At 60.4% G+C, this 15,172-nt stretch overlaps 1 protein-coding gene across 1 annotated transcript in view; it reads right to left on the minus strand.

Annotated features, from left to right (window-relative positions):
- The window catches only part of ADSS1 (adenylosuccinate synthase 1), an 18,302-nt gene extending 9,243 nt beyond the window's left edge, over positions 1–9,059 (minus strand). The window contains exons 1-5 of the mRNA XM_045288030.1: positions 8,843–9,059; positions 2,739–2,841; positions 876–938; positions 166–216; positions 59–63 (exon numbers count right to left, since the gene is read on the minus strand). Coding sequence (XP_045143965.1) covers positions 59–63; positions 166–216; positions 876–938; positions 2,739–2,841; positions 8,843–9,034 — 414 coding nt within the window. The 5' untranslated portion in view covers positions 9,035–9,059. The remainder of the gene's footprint in view (positions 1–58; positions 64–165; positions 217–875; positions 939–2,738; positions 2,842–8,842) is intronic.
- Positions 9,060–15,172: the final 6,113 nt, after the last annotated feature.

A 15,172-nucleotide genomic window follows, 5' to 3' on the forward strand; every position in this document is an offset into this window, starting at 1 on the left:
GGGGAGACCCCAGGCCTCAGTTTCCCCTTGGGGCCCCTTTGGAAAGGGCAATGGAGACAGGTGCTAAAGGCCAGGGTGGGGGGGTGGTATGTGGCAGAACAGGAGGGAGGGGGGCAGGAGGGGGCTGGGTAGGACTCAGGGCACCACCCCTCTAAGCGGACCTACCAAGGTGGGCGCGATCTGAGATGATGAGCCTCTTCTCCCAATCCTTGAGACCTATGGGGACACGGGTGAGGGACACTGCTGTTCTCACCCCACCAGGCACCCCAGCACGCAGCCCTCCCCTCGTGCCCTGTCCCCTGCCGCCTGGGATGCCCCCCCAACATCCCAGGCTGTTCTCCGCCCACCCCCCCAACCTTGCTGCTGGCCCTGGAAGCAAGCTGTCCCCTTGGTGTGTCCACTGCCTCCTCCAAGGGAGCCTTGCCCATGTCCCTGCCCCTGCCCACATCCATGTTCTTGCCCACATCCCTGCCCACGTCCACATCCCGTCCCTGTGCAGGAGTGGGTACAGAGCTGCTTTTCCAGGAGCCTGGCCTTCTGAGCCCGCTTTGTGCAACAGCACTCCCTCTTCTCCTCATCTGGACAGCACCACCCCTTCCTGCCCCATGGGGCTGGATATGCCCGATCTTCCCAGCTGTGCCGTCTGCCCGGTGTCCTGGCCCAGCTGACATCAGGGTTCCAGGAGTTTCCTCCAATCCCAGTCCTTGGTCCCCTCCCTGAGTGGTTCCCCAGGAGCTGGGCAGTGGCCAGCCTGGGACCTTTGCCATCCACCTGGCTGCGTCAGCGTTTGGCCCAAGCTCTGCACAGCAGAGGGTGGCCTGCTGAGGGCGGGTCGCAGGCCCACGGAGGCCAGTGGCTGGTTGGGCTGGACGCACCTTTCTTCTCATTTTTTTCTGCTTCTTCAAACAAGCCGGGCAGGTGGATGACCACGCCATTCCCTGTGAGACACGGAATAAGAGAGTGGCCGTGACTGGTCATATCACATCTGGACACGTGAGCTGCGCCAAGCGGGGCTGTGGAGACTTGGGGCTCTCGCCACAAAGGTTACAAAGCCACCGAGCTCCACCAGATGACCCTTGGGCAAGGCCCTCCAAGAGTCCCACTATGCCCCAGGTGGATTCCCTAGCATGGGTGGACAGACGTTTGTACAAGGCAGCCCTGGCTGGACTCCAGCCTCTAGCACAGGGGGTGTTAGGGACCTGCGGGTACATCCTGCAGTCGCAACAATATATCGCTCTCCGTGACCAACTGTAACAATGTATCACCTGCCTGGGTGGGCGGGAGGGCCTCCTCTTCTTTCCCAGCCGCCCCGAGAGCCACCAGCTGCTCTGGGAAGGAGCCCTGCTACCGGAAGCAAGCTGACTGACTGCAGGGAGCGGGATGAAGGGAGGGAGCTTGGGGGCGATGAGAATGTTCTGGAATGTCCTGGTGACCATGGTGGCACAGGGGGCGGGTCATGTGGTGTTTGAAACCTCAGAGACACAGTCCTGTTTGGCCGGGGGGCAGGGGGGAGGGCGGAGGGAGGGGCAGTAACATATCAGCTGCCCACTGAATGGCCTGGGTGGGTGTCCACCCAGATGAACTGTGGAAGGCTGCTGTGAGACCCGCTCACGGACACAGTTCTATCTGACGCACAGGGTCAGCGGGTGTGCACAGTTCTGTCTCAGGAAGTGGGGGTCCTGACTCCTCCCAGAGGGTGTGCAGCTTCAAGGGCTGGGCACTCACCCCACCTGCCTGGCGGCCAGCACTCTACATCCCCCCTCCCCCCGGACCCGGGCGTCACTGCAGGCGGGGTGACGTCTGTGCACAAGCTACGGCCGAGCACAGAAGGTCATGAAATGCCAGGCGTCCCGAAATAACCAACTGGGTCCCGGCTTTCGCAAGCCTGGGGCAGCTCGGGCATGTCTGCCTGCGCCAGGACAACACTGGGCACCCTGACATGGGGCTGACCCTGCCCACGTCTCCCCGCTCCTGAGACACTGGCAGAGTGTCCTCCACCAGGCTGCAGGGCCAGAGGTGGCAGGCAGCCCAGGCAGGTGCTGTGCCCACATGTCTGACAGCAGCCACAGCCAGGGGACAGGGGCTGTGGGCACAGACACAGGTCACCTCCCTCTTGCTCTGCCAGCATTCCGATGCTGACTTCTCCCTGCATTTGCTGGTGTTTACGGGGCCGTGGTGGCCTTGGGGGGCTGACCAGGGATAGATCAGCCCTAGTGCCTGTGGCCGCGCTCCCTGGCTACTGGGACAGTGGTGCAAAGGAGCAAGGACAGGCCCAGCGCTGCCTAGGGAGTGAGGGGTGCCTGGTCTGAGGAAGAAGTCTGGGGTACACATAGCCTCTGCCCCACACTGAAGGGGGCAGGCCAGAGCCCTCTGACATGCACACCCCCTGACAGGTGCACAGGCACACGCAGCACACCTGTACACACACTTACACCGCCAGAGGCATGCATGCACACACTCGCACACTTACACATACGCACATGCACGCACATTCACACACCCTGCCTGCATGCACATGCACCCACACATGCATACTCACCCATATGCCTGCCACACACACACATACACACACACACACTTGCACACCCACACCCACCAGAGGCACCGGTGTACACCCTCACACATGCACACACACACACACACCCTCGCAGAGGGCATACACTCCTGTTGCTGTGGACACGACCCCCGGCAGGTTACCCTGGGGGTAGGGTGGGGGCGAGGTCTACAGAGCCGCTCACCAATGAAGGACAGGGCCTTGCTGTTGATGATGCCGCTGGGCAGCAGGTGGAAGTCGTACTCCTTGCCGTCCACCACCACGGTGTGGCCCGCGTTGTTGCCTCCCTGGAAAGACGGATGCTGAGAGCCTAGGCCTGGACCCTGCTGCGGGCCGCCCTAGAACTCTCCAAGGAAAAAGGCTCGGGGCCCACCTAGGCACCGGAGCAGGCCCTGTCCCCTGGGTGGGTGGGCCAGTGGTTGTCTGGGATGACGGGTGGGAGAGGGTCTGGGTGGAACTGTCTTGGGAAAGAAGATTGGAGGGGGACTGGCCCTACGCAGGACGTCCATGAAAGGGCCTGCCTGAGCCTGCCCAGCATGCTGTATGGCAGTCCAGGCTGGGGATGCTACCCTGCCCTGGGGGTGCCTGCAGACCAATCCCTGCCCCTCATGGACCCACACCTTCATGCTCGGGATGAACGGGGAAGCGGGACCACCTGCTCTGGGTCACCTGCCTTCTCTGCCTCGCGCTGTCCTGGACTGACCGCCCACCTGGGGTGAGCTGGAGTCTGAGGTGGGGTGCGGGGCAGTGCACTTAAGGAGGGATGGGCCTGGTGGCTGAGAGGGGTAGGTGCCAGGCCCCGCTCCACACCAACCAGCATGTGACCACCAGCCACTCCTCTTGATGGAACCAGAGACCCCCACCAGACCCAGAGTGACCCCATCGGACAGGGACCAACTGCTCCTTAGGGTTTCTGAGGCAGCCAACCTCTACAGGAGTCGACAGCCTCGCTTGTCTCCCTGGGAGTGGCTGGTGGGTTTGAACTGCCGACCTTGAGGTAGCAGCCCGTGCTTAACCCACAGTGTCACCAGGGCCCCTTTCAGATTACGGGTCATCCTGCCACCCCTCAGGCAGGAGGTCAGAGAGTAACAGGGTCAGGAAAGCCACTGCCCTTGCCCCAGGGTCCCCAGCAGGACCCCTCTGCAGGTGGGAGAGCACCCACCCCCCGAGGCTGCCCTGGTGCTGGAAGCCCTCAGGGGGTCCCAGGATGGGGGACAAACAAGAGACCTTCAGAGAGGCAGAGGGTGAGGGGGCAGGAAGGCCCAGGCTACAGTAAAGGCCCAGACCACACCCACTGCCCGCCGCCAGGGACCCCTGGCCACAACCTTCCTGGCCTGTGTGGTGGGTGAAAGGGCCGTGCTGCCTGACATCAGTGGGGCACACCCATGGGATTCATTTGGGCCCTCTTTTGGCCTGCTCTCAGCTGGTCACTCTGTCCCCAGGACTCTCCGATAAGGAACCTGGCTCCTGTGAACCCCGCCCTAAGCTCTGGGCACAGACGCAGAGGCTGCGGCTTCTAATCGGGACCTGCCCGGCAGCTGGGCCTCTCCCCTCCACCCCTGCCCTGGGCCCACCACACCCTATGAGGAGCCCCCACCCCCCTCCTGTGTACCCTGAGGCCTCCGCACATCGGGGAGCCCTGTTACTCTGCACCCTGAAAATGCAAGGTCTACCCATCTGCTCTGGGCCTCGAGGCTGCTCTCTGTGCCTGCCCCTCTGGCCTGTGTGTCTCCACCCGTGAACAAGGGACCAGCTGGGTGACCAGTAAGGCTCCTGGTGTGTCCACTGGACATCAAGCAGATAGCCGGAGATGTGTCCTGAGGGATGGCCCCTGGGGCCCACGGAGGGAGCTGGGAAGCACCCCGGACAGGGCTGTGAAGCAGGGGCCTTGCTGCCAGAGGGAAGGGTGTGAGCAAGGAGTGGAGAGTCACCATCTGAAGGCTGGGCCGTGGTGCTGGGCCTCTGTCAGAATGGAAGGGTTTCTCGATTTCGCACCAGGCGTGCTTGCCCAGTCACTGGTTGGACATCTGGGGTTCTAGAGCCCCCCACGTGGCTCTGCCACAGACCTGCTGTTTCGCTGACCCTCCACCAGGCACCTGCCCAGGAAGGACAGTGAGGCCACAGCCCCTCACTTGGGTTCACATGACACTTCCAGACCCAAAGGACCCCTCTCCTCACACCTGAGGGCTGGGGGCGTGGCCTCTGCTGACAGGGGAAACTGACACTCTGAGGGAGGTGCTGTGGTCGCTGAGCCCGGACTAGAACTTGTGCTCTCTGCCCCTAGGGTTTCCTTGGAGGCCTCTCTGTCTCAGACCACGGACCCTCACAGGTCCCTGTGCCCATGCACGTCCCAGTGCTGGAAACCTGACCAGTCCTGCCGGCAGGGGTGAAGGGGCAGAGGCCGCCAAGCAGAGTGGGGACAGAGCCAGGGCAGAGAAGGGATGGAGCCAGGATGGAGCCCCAACACCCTGCCAGAGCCAGGCACCTCCTTCCCGACTGCTCTCATGTGTCCAGCTCGGAGGACACATCCAATCTGGCTGCTGCCCCCAGGCGAGGACAGTGCCATTGTTAGGTAAACATGGGCTCCTGGGAGCAGACGAGAGGCAGAGTGGGGTTGGCATCAGGTGACCCGGTGGCTAGCACTGGTGGCAGCGTCCAGAAGTTAGGTGGGGCCTCTGCCAGCTGGGCCCACACCCAGCACCAGCGCTGAGCCCAGGGCCGGCGGCTCGCTCACTGGGGGCTGCCTGTCCTCTTGGCCCCTCTGCCAGAGTACTTTCTGGGCCAAGAGGAGGCATAAATACCCTTCTGCTGGGCTGCCCATTGGCGAGGCCCCTCCTGCTGGCCTGTGAGCTCAGGGCCAGAAGGCCCCCGCCCGGAAAGGTGCGATCTGCTAGGGCCCTGGTCAGCAAGGCTCTGACACCCTGTGTACCTGCTGGCAGAGCGTGTCTCCTCCTCAGCCACCCACATCCCAGCTGCCTGTCTGCACCCAGGCCCCTACAGCACTGTGCCCACTCCCCATCCGGGTGCCTCCTATCTAAGGGGGCTTCCAATCCTCAGGCCAAGACCCCTGAAAAGCTTCCCTCAGGATGGACCCTGACCTCTGCAGTCCCAGATCCCCGCCTGTTCCCCATCGCTACATAAGACAAGCTCCCTCTGGTCCTCCTGGTGCTGACCCCGAAGGGCAGGTGATACTTGTGCTGCCCACTGTCTAAGGCCTTTCTCCCCATCATCTGTGCTCTGCCATAGGCCTTAGACTCTGCTGTCCCCCTGGGCAGGCTGGGATGGCCTCCAGGTTGGCATGATTGGGCAGGTGGGACTTCAGGCACTAAGAAGGTGAGGGGTGGGTTGAGAGCACTCAATGCGTCCGTCATTCAGGGCCAGAGGCATGTGTGCACACATGTGATATACACGTGTGTGCACATGTGTATCTCATTGTATGCACAGGTGTGTATGTGTGCATGCACACGTGCACAAGTGTAGGTATCTAGGTGTGTGCAGCTACATGTATATATATACATATGAGCAGTTGTGTGCTTGTACTTGTGTATACATGTGTAGATGTGTGCCTATACAAGTTTGCTCTTGTGTGGGTGTGTGCATATATATACAAGTGGGTAAGCATGCAGGTATATATGTATAAGCATGCTTATACATGTGCACACGTGTAGCCATGCACTGGTGTACATGTACATGTGTGTGGGCATGTGTACACATGCATGCATGTTTAGATGTGGGCACTGCACACGGGTGGCTGTGTGCTGGTGTGCATGTGTGCCTATGTACATAAATGTGCACACGTGTGCAGGTGTGTGCATGGTGAGTACATGTGTCATCCACACCTCTGCTAATCCACTGAAGGACTTGTCCAACTGCAGATGAGTCCCCTACTCCCTGAGTGCCACACCCACAGTCCTTGATCCCAGACCTCTTTCCCTGGCCCCTCAGATGGAGCTGCTAGGCCCTGATCCCACTGAGGGGCCCATCCCCACTCAGAAGGGATCCTGACACCACTCTGGATGACTTGCCACACAGTGCCCACGTGCCCCTGGCATCTCTGACCTGGGCACCATTGGGGACTGGGTCCGGAGAGTGCAGGTGGAGTCAGGAGTCCCCAACTGCCTGGGTGCACTAACCACGGGCCACTCCACATTCCCCAGGATGCATCCCCGAGGACATGAGCTCAGTCTGGCCTCTGAGACCTGGCTAGAGGACAGCACCAGAACTCCCAAGGGAAAGACAGGCACAGGGCCACGGGCGCACCATGCAGGGTCTGGGAGGGAGGCAGGCTGTGTGTTGGGGCTCTGGGGGGACACAGTGGTGACCATGCATGCATGTCAGATGTCAGATGATGGGTTGATGGTTCATGTCCACCCAGCAGGGCCTCAGAGGAAGACTGGCAGGATGAATGTCTATGCCAAGGCCTGTGGGATCAAGAGTCAGGGTCAACACTGAGGCCACTACTTGGTTAGATGTGACAGCAGAGAGGTGACCTGGGCTGGGCCGTGCCTGCCTGAGGGGCAGGGGTGGGACAGCTGGACCAGGCAGAGAAGGACAAGGGTCACAAAGGTGGCCTGGGAGGTGCAGGCCCCCAAGAGGCGGGTGTGAAGCATGGGGCACAATGTCTGCCAACTGTGGGCCCCAGGCTGGCTGGGCAGTGGGTAGAGGAGCGGGTGAACATGCTGGACTTAGCAGAAGCCACATGACTTAGAGCAACACGTGTGACCCTGGCCAGACAGGAAGACGGTCCTGGGAGGTCTGACCCCTGGGACCAGGTCAAGGAGATAAGGCCCCTAGGAGCCCCCACCAGATGGCTCTGGGCAGGTCAAAGGTCATCAAAGGCCTTTACAAAGTGCATCTGAGGACAGGCTGACTGGAGCGGAGCAGCCATGGGGGATGGAGATGGCAGTTAGGATGACCGAAAGCCCAGGAGACCCTGCAGCCCCAATAGCCCTGGCCCTGGCCACCCACTGAGCCCTGTCCCCACCCAGCTTGGGTGGGGACAAACACCCTTCCTGAGAGATACAGTATCAGGCTCCCAGGGACACTAGTGGGCAAGGCCTTTGGGTGGAAGCCCTCCTGCTAAGAGGGGAGTTGGGGGTCCTGTCAGGGGGGTTCTGCAGGAGGGTCAGGGAGGAAGGCTGAGTCTGCTTCTGGGAGGGGTGTCTTGCTGGGGGAGGGCAGGGAAAAAGCCTGAGTCTTCTCTTGTAGTGGTGGGAGGTTGGCAGGGGGGAGGCTGTAGTGAGGCCGTACTGTAGGTGAGTGCCAGTTAACCCCTCTCAACCCACTGTGCCTCAGTTTCTCCATGATGGAAGTCACCCACCACCCCTAGCTCCTGGCTCCTTGGGGAAAAAGAGAGCCAGCCTCTGTATGCAGAGCGGAAGTTTGTGGGGGGCAGGGAGGGGGTGGGGGAGGTGCTGGCAGGGTGGCAGGCTTGTCCTGGAACCATCTTTGCAGCCTGGCCCCAGAGAGGAAAACCACAATGTCCCCAGGGACTGAAGAGAGGCTAGAGGGAGGGGCGTGTTAGGGGCAGTCAGGGAGCTCTCAGGGAGGAGGGTTTGTTTTGAGGCTGAGGACAGAGGGGGTGGTCCCCAGGAAACCTGGAGCCCGTGGGTAGGCAGGGCCAGTTCACACCACACTCTCCCTCCTGTGGTGGGTGGGGAGGTCCACAGTGGCGCTCAGCCTGGCAGGGACAGAGGGTGGCCAGGGCCCAGCCCTTTGTAACTGGCTGTAACTCAGCCCCAGGGCAGCAGGTCTAGCCACCTGGCCAGAGGGGCATGACTGGCCGGCCGGCTCGGTGTCCTCAGAGGACGAAGCTGGAGCACGTTTCCTGCAGCCACCACCCACTCGGCCACCTGCCAGGAGCCTGGGCTGTCTCCCCGCCCCCTCCAGGCCCCGCCCAGGCTCGCGGTGTCCGGGCTCCTGCGGCCCCTTCCCCTTTGGCCGGACCCCGAGGTGCCCCGCGGCACTCCGCTCCCCTCCAGGAACTCCGCGGAATGAGGGGGAGGGGGCGCCCCCCCGCCCCAGGATCGGGTGTCCCCTCCTCAGCACTTGTATTTATAGCCCAGCCCTTGGCCCCCTGCCCTACGGGAGCCGGCGGGGAGGGGCGGCGGGGCTGGGCTATAGTGCGGGATGGGGGTGGCTGTAGGCGTGAGTGGGTGCGCGTGAGTGCAGTGCATGTGCGCGGCGGGGTGGCCGCTCCCACGGGTGTCCCAGGAGGCGGGAGCCGGGATGAGGGTCCTCAGGGCCCCGCAGGGTGGGAGGGAGGGGAGCGCGGCCGCCCGGCCCCACCTGGCAGCGGCTGATGATGTCGGCGTCCATGGCCAGCAGGTCCACCACCTTGCCCTTGCCCTCGTCCCCCCACTGCGCGCCCAGCACCACGGTCACGCGCGAGCCGGTGGCCGCCAACTCCTGCTGCAGCCGTCCTCGTTTGACGCCGCCCGCGCCGGGGGGCCGGTCGTTAGAGGCGCGGGTCCCCGACATGTCGGCTCTCTCTGCGCCCGCCGCCCTAGGAGCGGCCGCCCGCGCCATTAAATGCGGCCGCCGGGCCGGGGGGCGGGCCGGGGGCGGACCCGTGACGCGGGGTGACCTCGCCACCGCCGGGTTCCGTCCCTCCCGCCGCGGGCCAAGCGCCAACAGCAGCGGGGAGCGGCCGGGGGACGGGGGCGGGGAATGGCCCCGGGACTTGGGGGCGGGACATGGCCGGGCCTGGGCGGGAGCGCGCCACAGTGCCACCGCGCGCGCGCGCACGGGAAGCCTCTCTGTTGCGCCCTCCCCTCGCCCGCGGCCCAGGCGCTGGTTTCAGGGTCCGGATCCCCACTCAGGGGCGGAGCTGCGTCTCCCTGGCCGCCCGCTGAGAGTCCCAGGCCTCGACACGGGGCGTGGGGGCACTCTCTTGTGGCAGCGGGGACACATGATGGGGTATCCCATCCTGTGCCCCGTGAATCCTCCCAGTCACCCTCATGGCAACACACACACACACACACACACACACACACACACTCACTCACTCAGTGCTGGGGTCTCAGGAGAGGGGTCTGGAGACGTGTCCGTTGTGCTGGCCCAGGGCCCAGCCCTCCCAGCACCCCAGCTCACAGTTCTGCCCTGCGCCAGGCCATGCAGGGCCCCAGTCCCCCCAAGTGGATGGAAGTTTACAACCTCTGGGGCTGCAACAGGACCCCCATGACTCCTTGACGCAAGACTGGGAGGCAACACTCCTGTGCTGTCATTGGGGGAGGGAGGCGATCTTCTTCTGGGTCCCTCCCTCCTGGGCCCCCTTATTTCTGTGTTCCCACTCTCCTGGGTCCCCTTTCTGTACCCCTCCTCCTGGTCCTCCCTGTACCCCTCCTCTTAGGCCTTCTCTAGTAGCCCAGCCTGTGGACACCCCTCTCCCAGCCCCTGGGACTCCCCTCCCTGATCCAGGAGCACCCTCCTGTGGGCTGGCTTAGAGCAGCCTGCTGGCATGTCCTGGCCGTGGTCTGGGCAGGTGACGTGGCCCCTTTCTACTCAGGCCCCTGTCCCTCAGGAAGCTTACAGTCCCCTCCCAGAATCCTTATTGGGACACATGTCGGGTGGGCCAGCAGCAGGGCACGCCCTGCATGCTGTCCCAGGAGAGGCCTATGCACAGACCGGAGTCCAGGGGGCAGTCTGGCCCAGCACCTGGAGGCCGATGCTGCAGGGCCAGCAGGCATGTGTGCCTGGCTGTGGAGGCCAGGTTCTTCCCGGATGGGAGTGTTTGAGTGTGTCCCACACTCAGCTAGTCAGGGGCCAGAAGGTGCTGAGGCCACATGAGACACCCGGGGGTAGAGGGTGCCCAGGGGCCCAGGGGGAGGGCCAGCTGGGAGACCCTCACTCACCCGCCAGGGGCGCTGGGCACGCCAAGGACCGGGCCCTCCTCCCGGCTCCCCGATATACATAGCGGGGGTTCAGGAGCTTCCCTGAAAAACAGCCCTGCCCAGACCCAGCAGCTGTGCCTGGCTGGCCACATGGTTCGCCCAAATTAGAACACACACCCCCCCCCCCCAGCATGAACATCACAGGAGCCACCAAGCTGGCCGTCTCTGCTGACCACTGCCAATTGTGACCAAGGACAAGTGGCTGAGACCAGGCAGTGTAGACCTGAATGGCTCCTGGGGACCTTCTGGCGGGGACACTGTGGTGCACAGTCCACTGTGACATGGCCTTCTGTGACTCAGGATGCCAGACGCCCCAGTACCGCCAGGCCTGGCCTTCAAGCTACTGGTGAGCACACCAAGGTTGTCATGACCATGGCTCCGCTGCACAGACCTACCACCTGGTGGGCCCAGGGTGCCCGGGTGATGGCCTGTCCATCCCCCGAATCTCCAGTGACATGCCCCCCCACCCTCCAGGGCGCCTGGGTGATGGCCGGCTGCTCACCGGGTCCTGCCCACAGGTCCCTGATTGATGTGGCATGGGCTCTGCCTGCCCATGTCCAGTGTCCCAGTGCAACCCTCTCAGGGCCCAGAGCAGGGTCAGGTGACCTCATCTGGGTTTTACATGAAAAGTCGTGGAGACAAGGTGGGAGGAGAGGTAGAATGGTGACCCTTACAGCAGCAGGATCTTGAAATGGTGCAGGTGACTAGGAATCCATTCTGGAAGTTTCCCAAGCCACTAACCATGCTCATTGGTTGCCCCCCTCCCCAGACCCTACCCAGGGTTCCTGGGACTGTGGGTTTTTATGGGAATAGCAGCCCCATCTTCCTCTGACCTGGGCTAGTCTCACATGTGGCATATCCACACGGACACGCCTGAATTGCTTCCCCCAAGATGTGTGTCACGTGGCTAGCATTGTGACCAGTGTGATCAACCTCCACTCTGGTGATTCGTGCTGAAGAGGATTTAATTTCGAGGATAATGTTAATTAGACAAGATCAGTGTGGAGGGTACCCCGAGTCACAGCCTTCCAAGAGAGTGAGACCCAAATCCCCACCTTCCCTCGAAGACAGGGCCTTCCAGGAGTCTGATGGCTCAGGGGGATAAGCAGTGGATGGCTAATTTCCCAGCCAGCAGTCAACCCCATGAGTAGCTGCAAGGGAGAAAGATGAGGTTGTGTGCTCCCTGGACTGTGGTGGGGTTATAATCTGGGGACCCCGCCACCCCACCAGGCAGGCCTGTCTTGCCCTGTGGGCCCCTATGAAGCAGAAGTGCAGCGGTGACATCGGGTGTGGGAAACAGAAAGAGTTCTCCCAAGTTGTCTTCCCCAAATATATGCCAAACTTGGCTGCTTGCTACAGTGGCAAATGGCTATACACCAGGAGGTCAGCAGAAGTGGATCAGGGGTTATTCTCCCTAAGGGCTATCAGCCATCTAGAGCAATCAGACTGTATAGTCTGTCCCACGCACTTCTGATAAGGATAGTAGTAGATTGTTTTCCTGTAGGATAACCCAGGGAGGTCAAGCCCACTCAAGGGTGACCAAGGTTAGGGCACCATCATAAATCTAGGGTTCGCCCTTTTTGTCACATGTACACCCCTAGCTCAACCCCTTCTTATCATGTGTACACCCCTAGCTCATCCCTTTCCTGGTAAGCTTATGCCCATTGTATATCCCCCTCCTATTGCTTGTATTGCCTATTGTACAATGCCTTCCTGTGACGTATGTCTTTACCTGTAATTAGGAGGCATGCATACCCCCAAAGATAGATAAGCCTTAGGTTAGATATAAATCGCTTTCTTATGCCCTCTCGTCTCCCATCTCCACGTGGACCACCAGCGTGGACCACCAAGCCAGGCTGAGGTGAGCATGCTACCATGAAATGTGTCTGACTCCATTATTTCACTCTCTCTTCTATCTCTCTTATTCTCTACGACTTTACTGTAATCTTTGCTTATTATCGCTGAACAATTGCGACTACTGGACCGGTGATGATGTGTTAGGGGCTGGCTCCCCTGATAATTGGGCTGTTCACATCACTGTCCCACCTCCAGCTGGAGCCCCCGCCCCGGGCAGCAGTTTCACGTGCTGAAAGGAGAGCGGGCCAGCGGAGAGGAAAACTGAGCAGAGCCCTTCCCTGGAGCCCAGCGGCTGGGCTGAGAACCTTCCAGCCCCAGGGGAAGGTTGATGTCCAGACAGGGCCCTCTCCAAGAAGTCGTGGAAAGGCGAAGACGGTGTTTGTGTTTTAGCAGCTCTAAGACAAGGGGAGCGGCCAGGAGAGCTGAAACCGCGTGCACATCACCTCAGCGCTCCCCCCGCCCCAGGCAGGATGGGGTCTACAAGCTCTAGCCAAAAGCACTGCGGAAAGATGGCAGGGCCATTTAAAAAAATAAACCATCAGGACCAGCAGTGCCGCTTTCTCCATAAACATGCCCAAGGGTGGGCTTTCACCCTCTGGGGTAGGCTGTGGGACCAGGGCAGGCCCGACGTTCCTGAGGGACTCGGGTCCTGCTCCTTTCCCACGTTTTCAGAGTTTGGGGAACAAGAACTCTGAGGGCACGCTCAGGGCTGACGGTGAGCGGCAGGATTTGTTGTATCCACTCTCTGCCCGCTCCCTGCTTCCCTCACCCTCCACCTCTCTCTTGGAAGAGGTGCTGTAGACTTTGTTCTTCTTTAAGTCTTGGGTCGACTTCGGTGACAGAGCTGTTGGACCCGCAGCGTCTCCTCGGAAGGCTCCCCACCGTGGGTGAAGTGTGTCTCGTGGGTGGCTTTGTGTGCTTTCCCTGTCCCTGGCTCCCGGGGGCCCTGAGGACCCCCAATACTTAACTATGCTTGCTGGAGGTATCAATGAGAGGGTAAGAATGAGTGAAAAAGTGAATGTGGGAACGAGGCTCTGACTACATGAATAATGCATGAGGAATGTGCGTGTCTGAGGAGGAGGAGGACACGAATGAGCAAGCGAATGCTGAATGCGTGCACGAATGGGGGAATGGCTGAGTGCGTGAGTGAAGGGGCGAGGGAGTGAGGGAAGCAGGGAGCGGGCAGAGTGGATCCAACAAATCCTTTATTCTCTTACACTAAGAAACCGGGCAGGCTGGGTTTCTGGGGTGGAGGGAGGCCTTCACTCATGTGAGTTGGAGGTAAGTCCCAGTCACATTCTCATAATCAATATTGTCCCCCGCTATGTCCTCCCCAAATAGTGCTACCTCAAAGTAACCTCTTCCAAGCACATGGCTGACTGCATCTAGCCGGCAGCTTTAACTAGAGGCAGACATGTGCTATTGCTCTCTAAACTCTGAAGACGGCCTCTCCCCTTACCTGCCCTGGCACTGGTGCTAGGTCCCTCCTCCAGTGTGCTCAGGGACCTTTAGGGTTAGGATACAGCCCACTTTGTTACATGTATGGTTACCTGTAATTAGGGGGGGTTGCATGCCCACCCACCCACGCCCCGAGTATATCAGCCTTGATTGGAAATATACTCTGGTCCTGGCTCCTGAAGTCATGATGGTCCCGAAGGTGAACACTTGCATGCCTTATCTTGTCTGATGACTTTTTAATCGACCCCTCGATTACAACCTCCCCCTGGACCCGTTCAGTTATGGGGGCTGGTACCCCACAAGGGAGTAGATGAGGAAGTGGATGGCTGAGGGAGGGCGGGGATGGTTGAGCAAGGAAATAGCTGTGTGAGGGAGTGGATGGATGGATGGAGGAGCTGAGTGGATGGATGGATGACGGATGGATGGAGTTCAGTGGATGAGTGAGGGAGTAGATGAGTGAGTGAGTGGATGGGTGAGGGAGTTAGTGGATAGACGGATGGATGGATGACAGATGGATTGTCGGGGGAGGTCAGATGCGCAGGCATTCCCCCCCTGAGGGCCATCAGTTGCCAAACTGGAGTGGGTCCTGCTCCCTGCCCCTGGGGACAATGGACTGGGCTCCAGTAGGTGGAGTTTAGACCCTACTGATAATGGTTCCTAAGGAGACCCAGGGAACAGGTCAAGGTTGAGCTGCCATCCTGAATCTGGGATCCACCCAGCTTGTCACATGTATACCCCAGTCCCTCCTCTTCCTGGTGTGTGTACCACCCCCTCATTTCTGTGTAGCCTATAGTGTAACCCCTTCCTGTGACGTATGTCTCTACCTGTAAATAATGGGCTGGCATGCCCCCAAAAGGTATATAGGCATGGGTCAGCAATATAGAGCTCTCTGACCTCTCTCTGACCTCTCTGGATCTCCTCTCCAGTCCTCTCTCCCTTGTTCCCTTGCCCTCCTTCCCCTCCATCTCTCCACGTGGACCGCCAAGCTGGGCTGAGGTGAGCAATGCTACTATGTAAGGTGTCTAACTGCATTATTGTATCTCTCATTCTATCGATGACTTTAATATAATACTTATATATCTCAACCGTACAATTGTGCTTACCGAACCCGTGGGTAGTAGTAGTAGCAGCAGGTGGGGGCTGGTCCCCTCACCCAACCCCATAACTTAATACTACAATGGATGGAGGAGCTGAGTGGATGGATGGGTGACGGATGGATGGATGGATGGATGGAGTTGAGTGGATGAGTGAGGGAGTAGATGAGTGAATGAGTGAGTGGATGGGTGAGGGAGTTAATGGATAGATGGATGGATGACGGATGGATGGAGGTGTTGAGTGGATGGATGGATGGGTGACAGATGGATGGAGTTGAGTGGATGAGTGAGGGAGTAGATGAGTGAATGAGTGAGTG

The sequence above is a fragment of the Echinops telfairi genome, unplaced genomic scaffold, assembly GCF_000313985.2.
Source record: "Echinops telfairi isolate 266 unplaced genomic scaffold, ASM31398v2 ScPeMD7_18;HRSCAF=68, whole genome shotgun sequence".
Classification (NCBI taxonomy): domain Eukaryota; kingdom Metazoa; phylum Chordata; class Mammalia; order Afrosoricida; family Tenrecidae; genus Echinops; species Echinops telfairi.